The 18144-nt window shown below is 42.3% G+C and overlaps 1 protein-coding gene across 1 annotated transcript in view; it reads right to left on the bottom strand.

The window, feature by feature from the left end:
- The window catches only part of NECAB1 (N-terminal EF-hand calcium binding protein 1), a 115946-nt gene that overhangs the window by 58068 nt on the left and 39734 nt on the right, over positions 1-18144 (bottom strand). The window contains exons 4-5 of the mRNA XM_075270333.1: positions 12718-12743; positions 4122-4219 (exon numbers count right to left, since the gene is read on the bottom strand). Coding sequence (XP_075126434.1) covers positions 4122-4219; positions 12718-12743 — 124 coding nt within the window. The remainder of the gene's footprint in view (positions 1-4121; positions 4220-12717; positions 12744-18144) is intronic.

Genomic DNA, 18144 nt, shown 5'->3' on the forward strand with positions numbered 1-18144 from the left:
TCCCAGCCCGTTTGTCTGTCTGCAGCTGCACCTTGATTTCTGTAGGGGTCACCACCTTAGAAACCCCAGTCCCTAGCTCTCCTATAGCTCTTGCCCTATCTGTCTGCTAGGTCTTCGTGCGAGAGAGCCAGGAGTTGTCGGGGCCAAGACTAGCTTGGGGACAGCTGACAACCACCCGTAAGCAGGGCCTAGCTAGCTACCGTAGTGCCAGGGATAGTCTCCCTCCCCTGTTTCCTTAGCGGTGCAACCTGCAGTCCGGAATCTGGGTCTGGACTCAGACACGAACGTAACAACTCCTTCACATATTCCGCGTAAAATCAGCAGAGAAAAAAGTCCTGCAAGTAATATGGAAATCCAGCAGACCCCATTATATTCTAGCTTCCGTGTGTAATCACTTTTTATATGGACAGGGTTTCCATCTTGTGGGTCCCTATGTGTACCCAAAGGACGGAAACCCAAATGCTAGTGTGAACCTAATGTAAGCCTTCATACATGATGTCCTATCAGTTTCTCTGCTGCTAATAATCACATTATGTCTGAAGTACATTTTACATTTGTCTCTCAGGCTGTGATTGTGTACAATAAGAAGCAGTCTAGCCCACTCTCCTATCCATTATAAGTACTACTGGCTTATTTACATGTGATTCTGCCAGGAGTAACTGTACAACAGTAAGAAAATAGTGGAGAAAAGCCCAAGTGAGAATAATATAGGAGGAACACTAAACTGAAAATTCAGAGCATAATCCCAGGAAAAGTTGCTTATTGTCTATGAATAATATCCCATCTGTAACAATACAAGCAGCCAGAAGTACATACAAGTATAGATAAGATTTTTCTTACATTGTAAGGCTAAGTTCACATCTTTTCTGAAATTACCTCCACAGAAACTGCCAAACATTGGTAGAGAGAAATGATGGACATTGATGCCGTCTTGAGTTTTAATGGTATTTATGGACAGGATTTCCCTAGTAACCGGGAGTGAACTTCAAATTAGCTAGAAGGGAAACACCTAGTGGTTGGAACTTTAAAGAGGTTTTTCAAGCAGATAAGTGCATTACAGTATGCTCCAGAATTACATCTTCTATTAAATGAAACTAAGTTGTCTGAAAATGTAGCGACTAGGGTTGAGCTGATCTTGAGATTTCAAGATCTATTTTAAAATCCGATTTCCGATCATTTTCCAGCCGATCTCGATCCTGATCGCGATCGTGAAATTCGCTCGATTGCCGATCGAAATCCGATCCTTTCCAAACCCTATCCTCAACCCTAGTCAATGCTTCTCTATGGGAAAAGTCACTTTTAGGGTTGAGCCGATCTTGAGATAACCTCCGATCTCGATCCCGCTGGAAAAGATCGGGTACCGGAATTCCGATCACGATCGTGAAATTTACTCGATCGCTGATCGAAATCCGATCTTTTCCGATCCCGATCGCTCAACCCTAGTAGCAACCATTTAAAGAGGATCTGTCACCGGTCAGAAAAGCTTAATGATCTACATCATCTGATAAGTGATGTCACCCTGAGTATTGTGGTGTTTAATTTATTCAGATCTGTTCAGCTATTCCTAAAATGTAAATCCTTTTAGTGTTGATTCAAATTAAGGTGGAATAGCCAAGTGGACAGTAACATTGCATGACATGCTGCACACAGAGACCCCAACCACAGCTAATCCACTTGGTTAGAATGTCCTAATCTGCATCAACACTATCAGGGATTATATCTTTGGAAACGCTGAACAGACTTGGATAAACTAAACGCCAAAATGGTCAGAATGACAAGTGATAAATATTTGTTATAAGTAACCCCTTTTCCATGAGAAAACCAACACAACCTGTAAATTCACAAAGCCTTTATGTCCTTGGCCTATGCCCCAAACCTGGAAACCATAATAAGTAATAGACTAAAGATGTTGTCAAAGTTCATTTGCCTTGAATGGCAGCCATCGCTTAGTCCTGCATTTCTACATACTGTTCTGCAAGCTGGAGGAAGATTATGTAAAGCTGGCGGATGGGTCAAGTACAAGGCATTTGGTTGCTATTTTCTCATTTAAGACAAGCAGTTTTATTATTAAGAAGTCCTATTATCTGAGGCTCAGCCAGCAGGATATTTGCTGTATCAGGTTATCAGTTCTGTAGAGACTCCTTCTCTATAATTAACGTCTGAATTACTTTGCAGAACTGTATCCAACTTACTTTATAATTATAAGACTTCTCCACGCACATGGCAAGACGGCTTATTTTTAGCTGCAAATTGAATACATTTAAATGAATACTTTGCAGTTCTCTGTACACAATGAAGGACGTGAATGGGAGAATAAAACTTGCTTTACTGCAAAAGGTGGAAACAACTGACTTAACAATTTTTGCAGATTTTCTTAATGTTTACAGTGCAAGACATATGTTATATTTTTTCATCTGCATTGGAGTAGAAAAAAAATCACTTTTGTCAAGGAAGTTGAAATATAGGCAACATATAGTATTCATTGATAGGCCAATGGGGTAAGTTCCTATTTAAAGGGGACAAAACTGCTAATGACCTATCTTTAAATATGGCCTTTCATGTCCACTAATACAGTGATTGTTATACCAATAGAAAGCAGTCTGCACCTTTTGTTTGGTTTGCATCCTCCCCAATTGCCAATAGTTTTGCCTACTAATATCACTGTACTGTCAATGGGGCTGGGCTTAACAACACATGTATTGTACTATGTTGGGGCCAGTAAAGGGAGAATTTGGTTGTGTAGGGACCACTAAAGGGGACTTTATATTATATTGGGGTAATTAAAGTGGGATTATACTGTGTGGGTTCCAGTAAAGCATTAGTTACACAGCAATTGATGCCAGAAAATAAGGATAGCATTATACAGTGTTGGGGCCAGTAAAGTGAGCATAATAGTGTTATGATAGAGTCTCTGAAGCAAATATCCTAAATTGCAGAAACTGGCTGACAATAGAGAACTGTAGAACTAGCTTTTTAAAACTTGTGATGAATTTGGGGCCCAAATTATCACCACAGAAACTGATACAAGAAATAAATGCCCCACAAACTGAAGTCAAACCAGAACACAAGGCAGATCAAAACCAGGAGGATAAAACAGGAGAGTGAATTTGCAAGCCAAAAGTCAGTCTGAGAGATAATGTTAGAGGTACAATCTGGAGACAAGCGGATTTCCAGCAACATGCCAAAGTTCAATACAAAATAGTCCAGCACAAACAATCAGCATATAAAAACCACACTAGGTAGAAACAAATAGCAGGCACCTGGCTGAGGAGGAAGAGGGTTTAAATATCCCATCACAGTTGCTAATTGGATAAGCCTAGAAGAACTGAACTCTGCAGAAGCTTCATAGTTTGTCATGGTAACCTTAAAGCAGTAACTAAACTTAGATTCCTGGCAAATACTGTATGGGGGTCTGTAAAGTGGACATTATACTGTGTATGTGTTAGTGAAGGGAGAATTCTACTGTGTGCTGGACAGTAAAGGAGGCATGATACTGTGTGGGTGCCAGTTAATTAGGGGCCAGTAAAAGCAGATGAATTATACTGTGTTTGATTCCAGGACAGGAGGCATTATACTGTATGGGGGCTGTAAAAGGGGTATTATGCTGTATTGGGTATGCTGGGATCGGCTTACTATTCCCCTTCCCTGCACAGTAACTACTACACATGACACATAGTGCATTATAGTGCATGGATTTGCACTATAATTTAGACCAGTATCTAAACTAAATTTGTTATGGCAACAAAATTACAAGAGTCAAAAATTTTAGTGCAACTTTTTGATATATTTAGACCACACCCTTTCCCACACAAAGGCATGCCCATTTCCTTGGAAGCCAGACCCACTTGTTGAGTAAGCCAGAACATTTTGATCTTAAACTAGATGCACCAACATCAGCATATTTTATGCTAGGGTCACTTTTTGTAACCACAATTGTAAAATAAAATTTGCCACTGTTTTTACTGTACAGCAAATCTCTGCAGATGCCGAAGAGACAACTAAGTACATAGTGCAATGAAACATGTACAGATGACCTTTCCCCCACCCACATTCCCATGGCTCCCATCTTCAAGCCTTTGACATTTTGACAATTCCCTTATTGTTGTATATTAGTTGCTTACTTGTTTTGTTTTGTCCATGGCCTTTAATATGGAGAGGTTCAGGTCCTCCAGTGCGGCTAGGACACTTTCATATTCTCCCAAGTGCTGGGAGAAGTAATCTGCAAAGAGAGAAAACATTATATAGAGGAAACCAACACTCTACATATTAAACTATATGCATGTGACTGTGGTAGTTTTTTCTGTATACCAAATCGTATTTGTATTCTGCAAGAAACATGTACATATTGATCCATACTCCATCTATAACCACAGATCCACAAAAAGTACAATCCAATACTGAGGTTGTGTTGCAAATACAGAGAGGCTTAAGCATAGCTCCCAACCATCACAGATTCTGCAGCATATTCCCGGATTCTTGGTTGTGTCCCACCATCCCGGTCGGCAGGAGGTATGTTCCAGTTTCAACTCATCTGCATCTGGAAGACGCAAATGAGTTGAATACACCGGAGGGTGAAGTAGGAACTGTCACAGCTCAGCTCCTACTTCACCACAGTACTCCAGCCCCTAAAGCTGTAGGTGCGATGTGATGATGTGATGCCTTCAGCTCCGTGACTGAGACTGCACAAAGAGCTGCAGGGAAGCGAGGAAAGGTGAGTATTAGTGTTTTTTATGTTAAATCTAGAGGGCAAATTAAAGGGGAACATAAAAAAGGGGGCACATGAAACTCCTTAGTAGATGAAGGGGAGAGACATGAAACTAGTTGCAGATGAAAGGGGGGGGGCATGAAACTGGGGACAGAGATGGAGCGGTGACATGAAACTAGAGAAAGAAATTGAAGGGGGACGTGAAACTGGTGGCAGAGATGAGGGGGGACATGAGGCTGGTGGCAGAGATGGAGGGGGGACATGAAACTGGGGGCATATGGAGGGGGGACATATTTTTAAACTTTATATTGTGCCTTAGGTTGTTTTTGGTTGGGTATATTAAGGGGGACATTAAATTGGGGACAACTTGAGGGGGACATTAAACCATGGGAGTAGCTGGAGGGGATCCTGTCTGCCTCCAGTTGCCCCAAGCTAAATGTCCCTCTTTAGCTGCCATTAATTTATTATCCCCCTCCAACTACCCCCACTGTTTAATGTCCTCCTCCAGCTGCCCCATTTTCATGTCCCCCTCTAGTTCCCCCAGTTTAGTCGAGAAATATTTTCCATGTATTAGCTGTATTTCCTAGTATAATTTACAGTATATGCCAATTATTGATGCGTTTCAAGATATTTGGAATGTTCATTGTTATGTCCACAGGCAGTGGTGTAACTAGGAATGTTGGGGGCCACAGGGAGAACATTTGTACTGGTTATTTGGCCATCACATGACCATGACAAATTTTCAACCACTAGAAGTAAACAATAAATTTCCCATTCAATGACTACCAAGTAGAGATTCTAAAAGGATCTGTAACCAGCAACCTGGCCTTGCAGATAGGTAAGTTCGGGTCACCTGAATCAAATGGTGTTTTCCCCTCAGTCAGAGCTGTGCATTTGGAGTCAAATTCAGAAAAAGTTTAATGAAATAATTTAAAGAGGACCTTTCACCATTTTGCCCACAGGCAGTTCTATATACTGCCAGAAAGCTGACAGTGCGCTGAGTTCAGCACACTGTCGGCTTTCCCGATCTGTGCCTGGTGTGAAGAGCTTATGGTCCGGTACCGTAGCTCTTCTATGGTCAGAAGGGCGTTTCTGACCATTAGCCAGGAACGTCCTTCTGCCTCGCGGCGCCAATCGCGCTGTACTGTGGAGCAGGGAGGAACGCCCCCTCCCTCTGCTCACGCAGCTCGTCTATAGACCAGTATTATCAGGAGAGGGAGGGGGGCGTTCCTCCCGGCTCCACAGTACAGCGCGATTGGCGCCGCGAGGCAGAAGGACGTTCCTGGCTAATGGTCAGAAACGCCCTTCTGACCATAGAGCACTACGGTACCGGACCATAAGCTCTTCACACCAGGCACAGATCGGGAAAGCCGACAGTGTGCTGAACTCAGCGCACTGTCAGCTTTCCGGCAGTATATAACACTGCCTTTGGGAAAAATGGTGAAAGGTCCTCTTTAAGAAATTAGATCCTTTGGCTGACCATGGCTGTCAGCCATTTGTAAAGGTTGGAGTTGAAGCAGGCATCAGAGTGGGTTGTGGGAAAACAGAGGAGTGAGAGTTGTGGTTTGACCTATCAACTCCACATACCTGGAAAGAGCTCATTTATATTTTGACAAAAATAGCGCTATCTTGGCAGTGGGGACAATGATTCAGAAGGGGAAAACACTGTTTGGTTCAGGTGACCCTAATCTATCTATCTATAAGTCTAGGTTCTGGTGACTTCCTTTAAACCTTTGAAGCAATTTAGGGTTGGTTGGTATTCCATCTGGGGGAGTCCGCATGGGGACCCCTCTGAACGGAATACCAAATGCAATTGCAAACGCTGTGTAGTAAAAGCGTACGGATCCCTATAGACTATAATGGGGTCCATGTGCTTGCCGCCAAATCTCCAAACAGAACATGCGGACATGAAAGTAGTTCACAATCTACTTTCCTGTCTGCATGATTCGTGTGGGCAACGCGCGGCAAGCACATGGACCCCATTATAGTCTATGGGGTCCATGTGCTTTTACTGCACAGCTTGCAATTGCGTTTGGTATTCCATTCGGAGAGGTCCCCATGCAGACTCCCCCGGATGGAATACCAACGCAGATATGAATCAACCCTTAAACAAAAGTATATCAGAAAGGTTCATAACTTCTGATACAATGAATACATTTTATTGCTTAAACTGGAATCCCCCTTTAAATTGTTCCTTTTGTATCACTGGCTTCATTAATAATTGCCACTGTTCGGCAAAGTAGCAAAAATAGATCTTTAGTACTTGAAGATTAGCTGCTGCCTGCCAAATTGCTTAGGCCGTACATCACATCTGATTTGGGCTGCCAAGTCTAGAAAGCTATTGGAAGACTTTACAATGTACTTTAAAGTTCTGTTTCCTTTCAGAGGATCTGAAGAGCAATCAGGCACTTCCACAATAGAGCTAAAAATACCTATTTGCGATTTGGAAAATGCTTAGAATTTACCGAACTGGTTTACATTCCTCTGGCTCGAGGACATGACTTCCTTTTGTGTTTGAAATAGCTTGAAATGATTTTGCCTTGCCGTGATTTATTCGCCAATGTCCACGTGATAAATGTCATAAACTGGGTTCAAGCAAAAAATCTATTATTAGCTTATTGGTGGAATGAGAACCATTGGTCTGTTGTATGGTCCAAATCCAACAAATCTTGACTTTGACTTGACCTCTTCCTCTTGACTTGACCTCTTGTTTTTAACCGCCTCAAATTTCCAAATTCTGTTTACATGGCCATATGAGGACTTTACTTTTTGGTAGAGTTGGACTTGTTTTCTGCAGGACAAATTGTACTTCGTAATGACACCATTTCATATTCCATATAATGTATTAGAAAGTTGAAAAAATTATGAATGGGGTGGAATTGGAAAAAAGCACACACTATTTTCTTATAGTTTTGTTTTTATGACCAGTACCGGGCCGTGGGGCATGTTGAACCGGTCTGCGTACCGTCGGCGAGGAGTCAGCAGCTACACAACACTGACGCTTGGTTGTTGCTGATCGGGATAAGGTGAGCTAAGTGCGGGGTTGAGTCAGGACCTGCTGTATGTCCGGGATTCTAGTACTATGCAGGATTTTCTGCAATGACAGCAACCAAAACGAGATTACGGAGTAGACTGAACATAAGGAACTCACTTTGTGTGTCACTGTCTCCCATCACTCCTAGATGGGACCATCTCGTTGCAGGGAAACAAGTTCAGTGCTCCCACTGATTCTGCCTTATGGTGACTTGAGTCACATTAAATATAATAAAAATGATATAGTTTGCACTTTCTCTTGTGTTTTCATATGTATATGATTCTAATCTACACCCGCATGCTTAACCGCACCCCCAAACACACCCCTTTCCTGCCCCATCCACACCCCTTCCCGCACTTGTACACTGAGTAGGTCAAGAGCGACATCAAACAAATGCAATCTTTATAGCGCACATTTTCTTTTCCAATAATTTCGTTAGAATACACATAAATACTCTACAGCTAACAATACTACAAGACATTAAGAACTGTGTCTGATAGCGGGCTCTCTAATAAACTGAGTGTATGTAAGAAGGAGGAGGCAACAAGGGTAAATGACTGTAAGGCCTCGTTCACATCTGCATCGATAATCCGTTTGGGGGAGTCCGCATAGGTTCCAATGTAATTGACACTTTGTATCAATTCCTCACGGTTTTCTAGGTTTCTGCTTGCTGTCATTATTTAGTTCCAGTGGATAAATATCAGTCTATGATCATGTGATATACAGTCCATGAACATGTGGTATGTGTTCCATGGTCATGTGATATATAAGGTCCATGGTCATGTGATGTACACACCTCATTACCAGGCAGACGTATGACTACTGTGCTGTAACTGTAATGAACTGTGCACCTGTGTGTCCATCACATGACCATGGACTGTCCATCACATGACCACTGGAACTAAATAAAAAAAAAACAACAACAAACTAAGAGCTAGAAAACAGTGCGGAATTGATACAAAAAAAATATTGGAAAATAGTACAACTTTTTAAAAATACATAAACAATAACATTTATTGAAAATGGACAACCCCTTTAACAAATAAATTTATAACATAAAAAATTGTAATCTGTATTTATATTTTTCAGATAATCATGTGGATCGGTGGAGAAAACTCAATAAGGGCGCCAAGTGGATACAAACATTAGTACATAGGACAACAGAGAAGACTCACTACAGAAAGTGACCTTAGTAAAGGCTCTTAGAGAGTCATTACATAGACTTTGCAAGCCTGTCCTGGTCAGTAACTACATAGACTTGGAAGGCTGTCTAAGACAGTCAATACGGAGACATATATGAAGGCTGTCTTGGACAGTCACTAAATAGTTGTTTGTGAAGGCTATCTTGGACAGTCATGCCATAGTGGTTTCTGAAGGATGTCCTGGACAGCCACTACAGAGATCTGTGTAGAAGGTGTCTTGGGCAGTCACTATATAGACTTAGGAAGGCTGTGTTGGACATTCACTATATAGATATTACATTCGTGTCTATGCCCAGACCCAGAATCTGGACTGTAAACTGCACCACTAAGGGAACCCCCGAGTCTGAAAAGACCCCCAAGTATAATGATACTGCTTGTGGGGCCCGCGGTGTCACTTACCGATCCCGGCCCCTGTCCAGTTCTTGGTGGTACAGTTAATAATATTCTTCCCCACTCCTTGGTGGTCCAGTGAATAAGATACTGTCCAGTCTCTGGTGGTGCGATGGATATTATCAGCAATAACAATGAAGTAAATGAAACCTCTCCCAGAGATTTTACACCATGTCAGCCCCAGCACATATGTTTCACTTATGACCAAACATCTGCGTAATGTTTTATAATTCATGTAAATGAGCAGCGAGTGACGGGTATTCCCGCAGGACTAACCAGCTCATGGCTCCGACTGAAGTATTACATGCACATCAATTACTGCTCTACATTGGCTATAAACAGAGCTGTTTTTGTCAGCGAAAGTTTTTTGCAGTAACTAGCAGGATCTCTAACACTGTATGCCGCTGGGATTTATGGGAAGGTGCCAGAAGATGCTTAACTGGAGGTTCAGAACAACTTCTGTATTGAAAATTATTACCTACATCAGGGGTACATGGGAAGAATATGCAAATCTGTCTCCCAAGATGTAAACAGGGAGACAGTGCCTCTGTTATGCTGCCCTCTATAGCAAGCACCCTGAACAACATGCCCAACTTCCCAGAAGTCTTCACTGCATAATGCGAGGTTATGACCAAATCAATTTCTCAGCTACGGACAGCACAGTTCCTGTCTCTTTGGACTTCATCAGCGCAGCCTAGAGAGAATTGATTTGGTTTAAGTGAGAGATTGAGAGACCAGATTATGGGGATAATGTGACTCCTTAGGGAGAGACCACCTTCTCAGGTGTGTGGAGACTTATAGCCATAGTTGCTCCACTGCAAAGGAACATGGGAAGAATATGCAAATCTGTCTCCCAAGATGTAAACAGGGAGACAGTGCCTCTGTTATGCTGCCCTCTATAGCAAGCACCCTGAAATGGTGCCGTCCGTAGCTGAGAAATTGATTTGGTTATAACCTCGCATTATGCAGTGAAGACTTCTGGGAAGTCGGGCATGTTGTTCAGGGTGCTTGCTATAAAGGGCAGCATAACAGAGGCACTGTCTCCCTGTTTACATCATGGGAGACAGATTTGCATATTCCTCCCATGTTCCGTTGCAGTGGAGCAACTATGACTGTATAAGTCTCCACACACCTGAGAAGGTGGTCTCTCCCTAAGGATAGACGTTATCCCCACAATCTATATCAGGGGTGTCAAACTCTTTTTTTTTTTTTTTTTTTTATTGAAGGTCACATCTGCTTTATGGTTGTCTTCAAAGGGCTGTTAGTAATTCTATGACTGTATTAATGTAGCACTACCAATGAGGTGTGGTTACAGTTATAGCCCATAGAAGGCAGCCATATTGTTCCTATACATAGGTAATAGTTCCCCACACATAGATAATAGTGTCCTCACATAGATATTGGTGACCCCCACAGGTGATAGTTCTCCCCACCTCATCCGAAATTTCATCACATACAGTCCAAGCCTCGAGTCGCAACTCTGGTGAATGTCATACTTATCTAATTTTCCTGCAAAGCGCTGATGTGGCGCCCAGCTTTGCACATCTTGTATCCTCCTCCCAGCTACCCTGTCACCTGTACAATGGCATGAAATCCATATCATAGAGGAGACAACATGGTTGGAAGGATATTAGAAGAGGGGCACGGCTGGGCGCCATATATGAAATGCCCTACACCTTGAGACAGTAGTGTGGACAGGGGTCTATGAGGTCCCCTGGTTTAGGAGCCCATTCACAACCCATTTTCCATAAAGAAAAAAATACCGTATATACTCGAGTATAAGCCAAAGTTTTAAGCACAGTTTTCGTGCTGAAAAAGCCCCCCTCGGCTTATACTCGAGTCAGCAAAAAAATAATAATATATATATATATATATATATGTATTTTTTCTTTTATGGGGGGTGGGGGGGTCTATGACCAGCCGCAATATCAATGTATAGAATCTCCCATAAAATAGTGGGGGAAAAAAGAAGCTTTAAAAAAAATAAAAGTTGTAAATCCCTCCTTTCCCTAGAATACATATAAAATTAGAAAATGACTGTGAAATACACACACATTAGGTATCCCTGTGTCTGAGAGTGCCCGGTCTACTGAATATAGGGGATCTGCAGTGCTCCTGTTCTGTCAGGAAGGGGTTAATAGGAGCACTGCAGATACTCTATATTCAGCCAGACTGAATTCCAAGTGGGGGGAAAAACCCCAGTCCTCAAACTCAAGGAAGGAGCAGACAGACAACCAAAACACCCCCTCCCCTCGCCAGCAACTACTGCACCCAAAAACACCAGCCATTTTAATTTTTGAAATTTTCCAGTATCTGCTGCATTTCCCCCCTCGGCTTATACTCGAGTCAATAAGTTTTCCCAGTTTTTTGTGGTAAAATTAGGGGCCTCGGCTTATATTCGGGTCGGCTTATACTCGTGTATATACGGTAATATAATAGTATAGTTATTATCTATATTTATGTGGGGATCTCAATTGAAGCACATAACTGCTTCCAGGTAGTAGGCGATCTTTAAGCTAAGTATAGTATCTATCACCACAGAGTGCTCTGCTTTGTTACGTGGTCATGATGTGTAAAGAAAAGAAAAGAAATATCTACGAGATAAAATCAAAATGTAACTCAACCCTGGTCATATTTTGTTAGTGTTAGGATTGGCACCTAGAATTGGGAAATATTTACAAAGACTGGTGGATTCTATTAAATGCAATGATTCAGGCTGTACACCTGTTGCCATATGCCAGGCCCTGACCTCCTGCCTGTTTACTCACATGGCATAAACTCTGCCAACCCTGACTATCTGCCACTCCAGCTATTGACACTGTGCTCCTGCCTGACCACTTAGTGCTCTGTACACAGTTCCTTACCTGTCTGATGAGCTGTCACCAACACCAGAATCACTCTAAGACCTGGTGTTCTCCCTGAAGTCAAGTCAAGATCCTATATAGGGGAGGCTACTTATACAAGACAAGGCCTTTAGAAGTCTCCCAAGGCCACAGGTCACACAGTGGGTGCACAACCCACTGGTCATTACATACAGTAAATGGAAAGGGGTTATCAGAAAAGAAAACTCTTAGCTAACTAGTACAATATTAAAAACCTTAGGCTAGGTTCACATCTGCGCTGGGATCACCATTGTTTGGGTCCCGAAGGACAGAGAGCTGGACCACTAAAACAGCAGTTCACGTGGACACCCAAATGACTATAATGGGGTCTGCCGGGTGTCCGCCATTCTTATACTGGAAGTGGTGTAGAGAAAAGTCCTCCATGTTTTCTCTGCTGATTTCTAGCGGTTTTCACGGCCGGTACAGATGTGAACTTAGCCTAAGTAGAAGACAAGTCTAAATCCTGAAGAAGAAGATTTGTAATACAATTAGAAATGATCTTACCGTACAACTCTTCTGTGTCCAGGTTACTAGAAAAGAAGAATAATGCCCAGTTAAAAACATCAACATTATAAGAAAATTACAATTTTAATGGTAAATGTAAATGCAAATGTTCAGTCTTCACAACAGCTGTTTCTGACATTTCATACCTAATATTAAAGCTCTCGCTTTTCTGCCTCTATGGGACTTACCCTAAGATTGATGAAGCTCCTTTGATTCTAATAAGGAATTATTTTAGTCATAGGTAGGGTTGAGCCGATCTTGAGATTTCAGGATCATATTTAAAATCCGATTTCTGATCATTTTCCATCTGAACTCGATTCCGATCCCAATTCCGATCCTAATGCAAGTCATTGGGATTTTTTAATGATCGAAAATCGGATTTTAATAACGATCCTATTCATTACACAGCATGGAGTCCAAAAATTGAAGGCTTCAATTTTTGGACTCCACGCTGTGTAGTGATTAAAAAATCCGCTGGCTGCTTAGTCCCCCCTCCCTGTACCCGGCCACACTCTCCTAAGCCACAACAAGCCCCGCCTACTCCCAGCATCAGTAACACTAGCCTAGGGAGGCGGGGGCGCACACGGCGCTCTGCCAGCGTGTGAATGAGAGAGGAGAGGACAGAGAACAACGGCCTGGAGCTCCGGGGAGTGGCAGCAGTTCTGTGCAGGTAACTAGGGTTGAGCAATCTGGATCAGAAATCCGTTCCCGATCTTTTTTAGGCAGGATCGGAACCCAATTGCGATCGTGAAATTTACTCGATCGCCAATCAGGTTTCGATCTTTTCCGATCCCGATCGCTCAACCCTAGTCATAGGATATAATGGGACTGATTTCTTAGGACAGAGGATAAGTGTTCGATCGATGAGTAATGAACACTAGGTACCCCAGCGATCAGGATAATGCAGATCAAAAGTCAGTGGAAAGCCTCCTTCTGAATAGAGCGCCAATGCACCAGGGTGCTCCATTCACTTCTATCAGGCTGTAATCTATGGCAGTGCCTTCATCTCTATAGAAGTAAATGGAGAGTTGGCCATGTAAGTGCACTGGCACTCTATTCACAAAGAGGTTTTAGGGGGACTTTTGGCCCCATCCTCCTGATCACTGGGGGTCCAATGTTTGGGCTGGCAGCAATCGGACACATTCCTTTCCTGTGGATAGGGGATACATATCCATATTGGCACAAGGCATGTAGGCACATGGTAGTCCTAATTGCTCAACTTTCTCCATTAATTTCTTTGGAGCATTATATGACTCCAATAACGGGATCTGGTCCTGACAATTAAGTTACCTTAATAAGAGCGGTTATTGCAGTGCACAAAAGGTAAACATGAGAAATTCACCTCCAAATTTGTCAAATCTGACACTTTTAATATTTATGCAGGAATCATCTTTACCATTCTTTGTGTGTTCCCTACAATGTCATCACTGGGTAATCCTTATGTTGGAAGCCATGTTTGTACACACAACTGAACATGGCAGCAGAGGCAAATCCTTAATTTTATTTCCCAAAGAATGAAGTATGTGACTGACACATGGCTCTGTTCAGCAAATGTATTCCCCTTCCATGGGGAATGAAGCCTGAAAGCACATTCTGCTGCTTCCTATGTTGTTTCTCTCAGTGCTGCATGGATGACCCCATTCCCAGCACTGGAAGTCAGCCTAGCTGCTACTAAATTGGTTGTGCTACATCTCTGGAGGAAAACCTAAAAGCAGAAAAAATCCTGATGTATTTGTAGGTTTCTGGAAAACTGCATTCACATAAGAGGCTTGTCATGTAGTGTGTATCTGAATGAATGGGCTTCCATTCATGAATATTTGAATACGTGTTGATCCGTCACATCACAAAGCACTGGAATATTGGCGTGCACTTGAAAATGTCAGAATAAAAATCTTATTACATCTGGTCCTGATTTTTACTGATTAAAATTGTGCTTCATCATTGATGTATGAATAAAGGTTTATTCTGAATTGTCCATGCTCAGTGTATACGGAAATTAGCAATAATTGTAATTCTTGTTTATATAGTGCCAACATATTCCGCAGCACTTTACAAATCAGAGGCCATGTGTACAGGGAAAAGTAGACATTATAGAGATAATATATTATTCATCTATTCAAAGCATCACCATAAATTACAATCTATAAGGAAAAAGGAGAGGTGAAAGAGCTTGTACAGGGTTAGGCAGGGAGGTATGGATGATTTGAGTGGGGTGCCACACAAGGTGGGGATAACCTTGGTGGATAAAGAGTGGGGGTATCTGCTTGTCAGGAGCTGCCATTTTAGTAGCAATGGAAACGTGGTCAATAGAGCATCATGTGTTCGTGTAAACACCTTTATTGAAAAGGGCCGTTCTGTCATTCAAACACAGAGACATTTCCGGAATCATTTCAATGATGGCCGTCATGGTCGTGTTCCGAAGTTTGACACGATAATTTACTGTGTAAAATCTGTGCAAACTGATCGGTCCGACATGTGGAGAGCACAAGCATGCTGTACGGCCGAATGTCGAGGGCTGGCTTCAACTGCTTGACGCACTCTTTCGATGCTTTCCGAGGTCCGTACCATTTGGTCACTTCCTCGTGCAGTTCCGGGTCTCAAAGAACCTGTTCGTTGAAAGTGATTCACCCACTTCATTATCATGTCAAAACTTCGGAACACGACCATGACCGCCAACGTTGAAATGATTCCTGACACGTCTCTGTGTTTGAATGACAGAACGGCCCGTTTCAATAAAGGTGTTTACACGAACACATGATGCTCTTTCGACTACGTCTCCATTGCTACTAAAATGGCGGCTACTGACGAGCAGATACCCCCTACTCTTTATCCACCAAGGTTATCCCCACCTTGTGTGTCGCCCCGTTCAAATTATCCATACCTCCCTGCCTAACCCTGTACAAACATCCATCCTCACAGGTGATACCAATAAAGCTGCGCCAACCACCAGCCATATCTCTGTATGTACAGATACAAAATGCATAGATGTGTAGGGTTATTATTAGATGCAAGAAATAATGCATAAGTTAACTTTTCTGACAAGTTAATCTCATTTAATGGAGCATGTAATTCTGGACAAAAATGTAATACACTTTATATACAAATGTTGTTGTTTTCTTCCTGAAAAATCTCTGTAAAGTTCCTGCCACTAGGTGTCTCGTTTCTAGTTAATTTTCCGTTCACTCCCTGTTACTAGCAAAATTCAGTCCTTAGTTATCTTCAAAAGCAAGATTCTACAGTGAGTGGAGGGAGAAGGGGCTGGTTTTATTCGCACAGTTAATGGAGAGGGGAGGGGCTGATGCTCCTCACAGTCTCCAAATGTCTATAACAGCTTTACCTCTCTGTACACTGGACTGACAGCATTCTGCAGGATCTCACAGCTTACTTATGGACTTGTATTTTTTTGGCCTCTTGTGTTTTTATAGATGTGATATTAACCACAGACAAAAGCAGGTTTCCTGACCATGCTCGTAGATTTTTCTTCTTCTATGTCAGGGATCTGTTTAACTTTATCATGTCCTGTTTTTACAGTCTAGTCTCCCCAGATTTGCTATATTATGAGCTGCTGCCATCAGAACAGGTCACAGAAAGAAGTGCTTAGTAAGTGGAAGACCAACAAAGCCACAGTAGTCAAGTCAAGCAGGAATGAAGGGTGTAAATTAAGGGTTTTAAGGTAAGAAAGCCTTTAATTTAGAAGACACTAGGTGTGCTGCCTTGGAGTTAAGGTAAGACCACTGGCTGAAATGGAAGTATCAAAATTAGGTAGTTTGATCATGGAAACGAGACTGAGTTTTTATTTAATGATTAAAGGGTTTTTCCAGGCAAAAAATATTGATGGCATGTCCTACAGATAGGTCATCAATATGATATCCAACACAGAGAGCTGTGTATCAGCGACCGAGAACAGGTAATTGATGGAAGTTCCAGGTGACGGAAACTCAACGTTCTGATGTTGATGATCTTTCCTTAGGAGAGGTCATAAATATTTTTATCCAAGAAAGTGCCTTTAATCCCTTGTCTTTAAAGGGGCTCTATCAGCAAAATCATTCTGATAGAGCCCCACATATGCGTGAATAGCCTTTAAAAAGGCTATTCAGGCACTGTAAAAGTTATATTAAACTACCCCCCAGTTTTAAAATAATACCCTAAAAAAGAATGTGATCTACTTACGCATTGTGCACGCTGGGCGGGCATTCAGGGTGCGGCGTCTTCTTCATCCACGCCTCTTCTTCCTCCGATGTCCTCCGGTCCCGTCCTCCTCCGGCGCTTGCAAACTGACCCTGATATAAAAAATTGCCTGGGCGCATGCGCAGTAGCATGCGGCTTCTACTACGACTACTGTGCAGGCGCCAAGGCCATTTTTTTTTTATCAGTGTCAGTTCACGAGCGCCGGAGGAGGACGGGACCGGAGGACATCGGAGGAAGAAGAGGCGTGGATGAAGAAGACGGCGCACCCTGAATGCCCGCCCAGCGTGCACAATGCGTAAGTAGATAACATTCTTTTTTAGGATATTATTTTAAAACTGGGGGGTAGTTTAATATAACATTTACGGTACCTGAATAGTGTGGGGTGATGTCATGGGAAGAGGTATATATTTGGGTATCATCAGCATAAAGATGATACAGAAAACCAAACTTTATGATGGTTTCTCCAAAAGGGTGAGTAGAGAAAGATGAGGGGGGGGACCTAGTACTGAGCTCTGAGGAAACCTGACAGCAAGTGGAAGAGGAGAACCGGCCAATGATACACTGAATGTGCGATCCCTGAGATAGGAAGAGAGCCAAGAGAGACACATTATTGGCCATGGTAGTCTTCAGAAGCCAATGTTTTCAGGGTTTTAGCCATGTTTGACGACTACTAGTCTATCCATTGCTAGTATCAGGAGCAACTCCTTTGCCAACTACATAAATCCTTACAGGTCAACTTCTCCCCACCTCTCAGATTCCTGTACTAATGTAAGTTTGGTTTTTCGTGCAGTAAGGCTTAAATCAACCATGTTCAGTGCCTACTGTACATACAGACTGATGGATAGAACTAGATGTCTCTATAGTTGCATGTCTATTATAGACTAGATATAACAAAACAGAGTAGATTTCTCATGCGTACAAGACATGTCAAAAGGCACAAAAGGCACAATTTTTGGTACACACCATTCTATTGTAAAAAAAAAATTTTACCACGCCACTTTTGTTAAATATTAGTGGAGATCAACATGGGCTGGGGCAGAGATGGCTTGGCTTGACAGATTTATTATAACTTGTGTCCTACAGCTGGCAGAAGTTATCCAAAATGTACGGCAATTCCAAACTGGCATAGATTTCAATTCTGGCATGTGGAACCTCTCAAGATACGTGAGGTTATTGCGAAGCCGGAGGCTCTTAATAATTCTGGCAAATCTCACTTTGGTGTGGCCGATTACTGGTGTA

The sequence above is a fragment of the Leptodactylus fuscus genome, chromosome 4, assembly GCF_031893055.1.
Source record: "Leptodactylus fuscus isolate aLepFus1 chromosome 4, aLepFus1.hap2, whole genome shotgun sequence".
Classification (NCBI taxonomy): Eukaryota; Metazoa; Chordata; class Amphibia; order Anura; family Leptodactylidae; genus Leptodactylus; species Leptodactylus fuscus.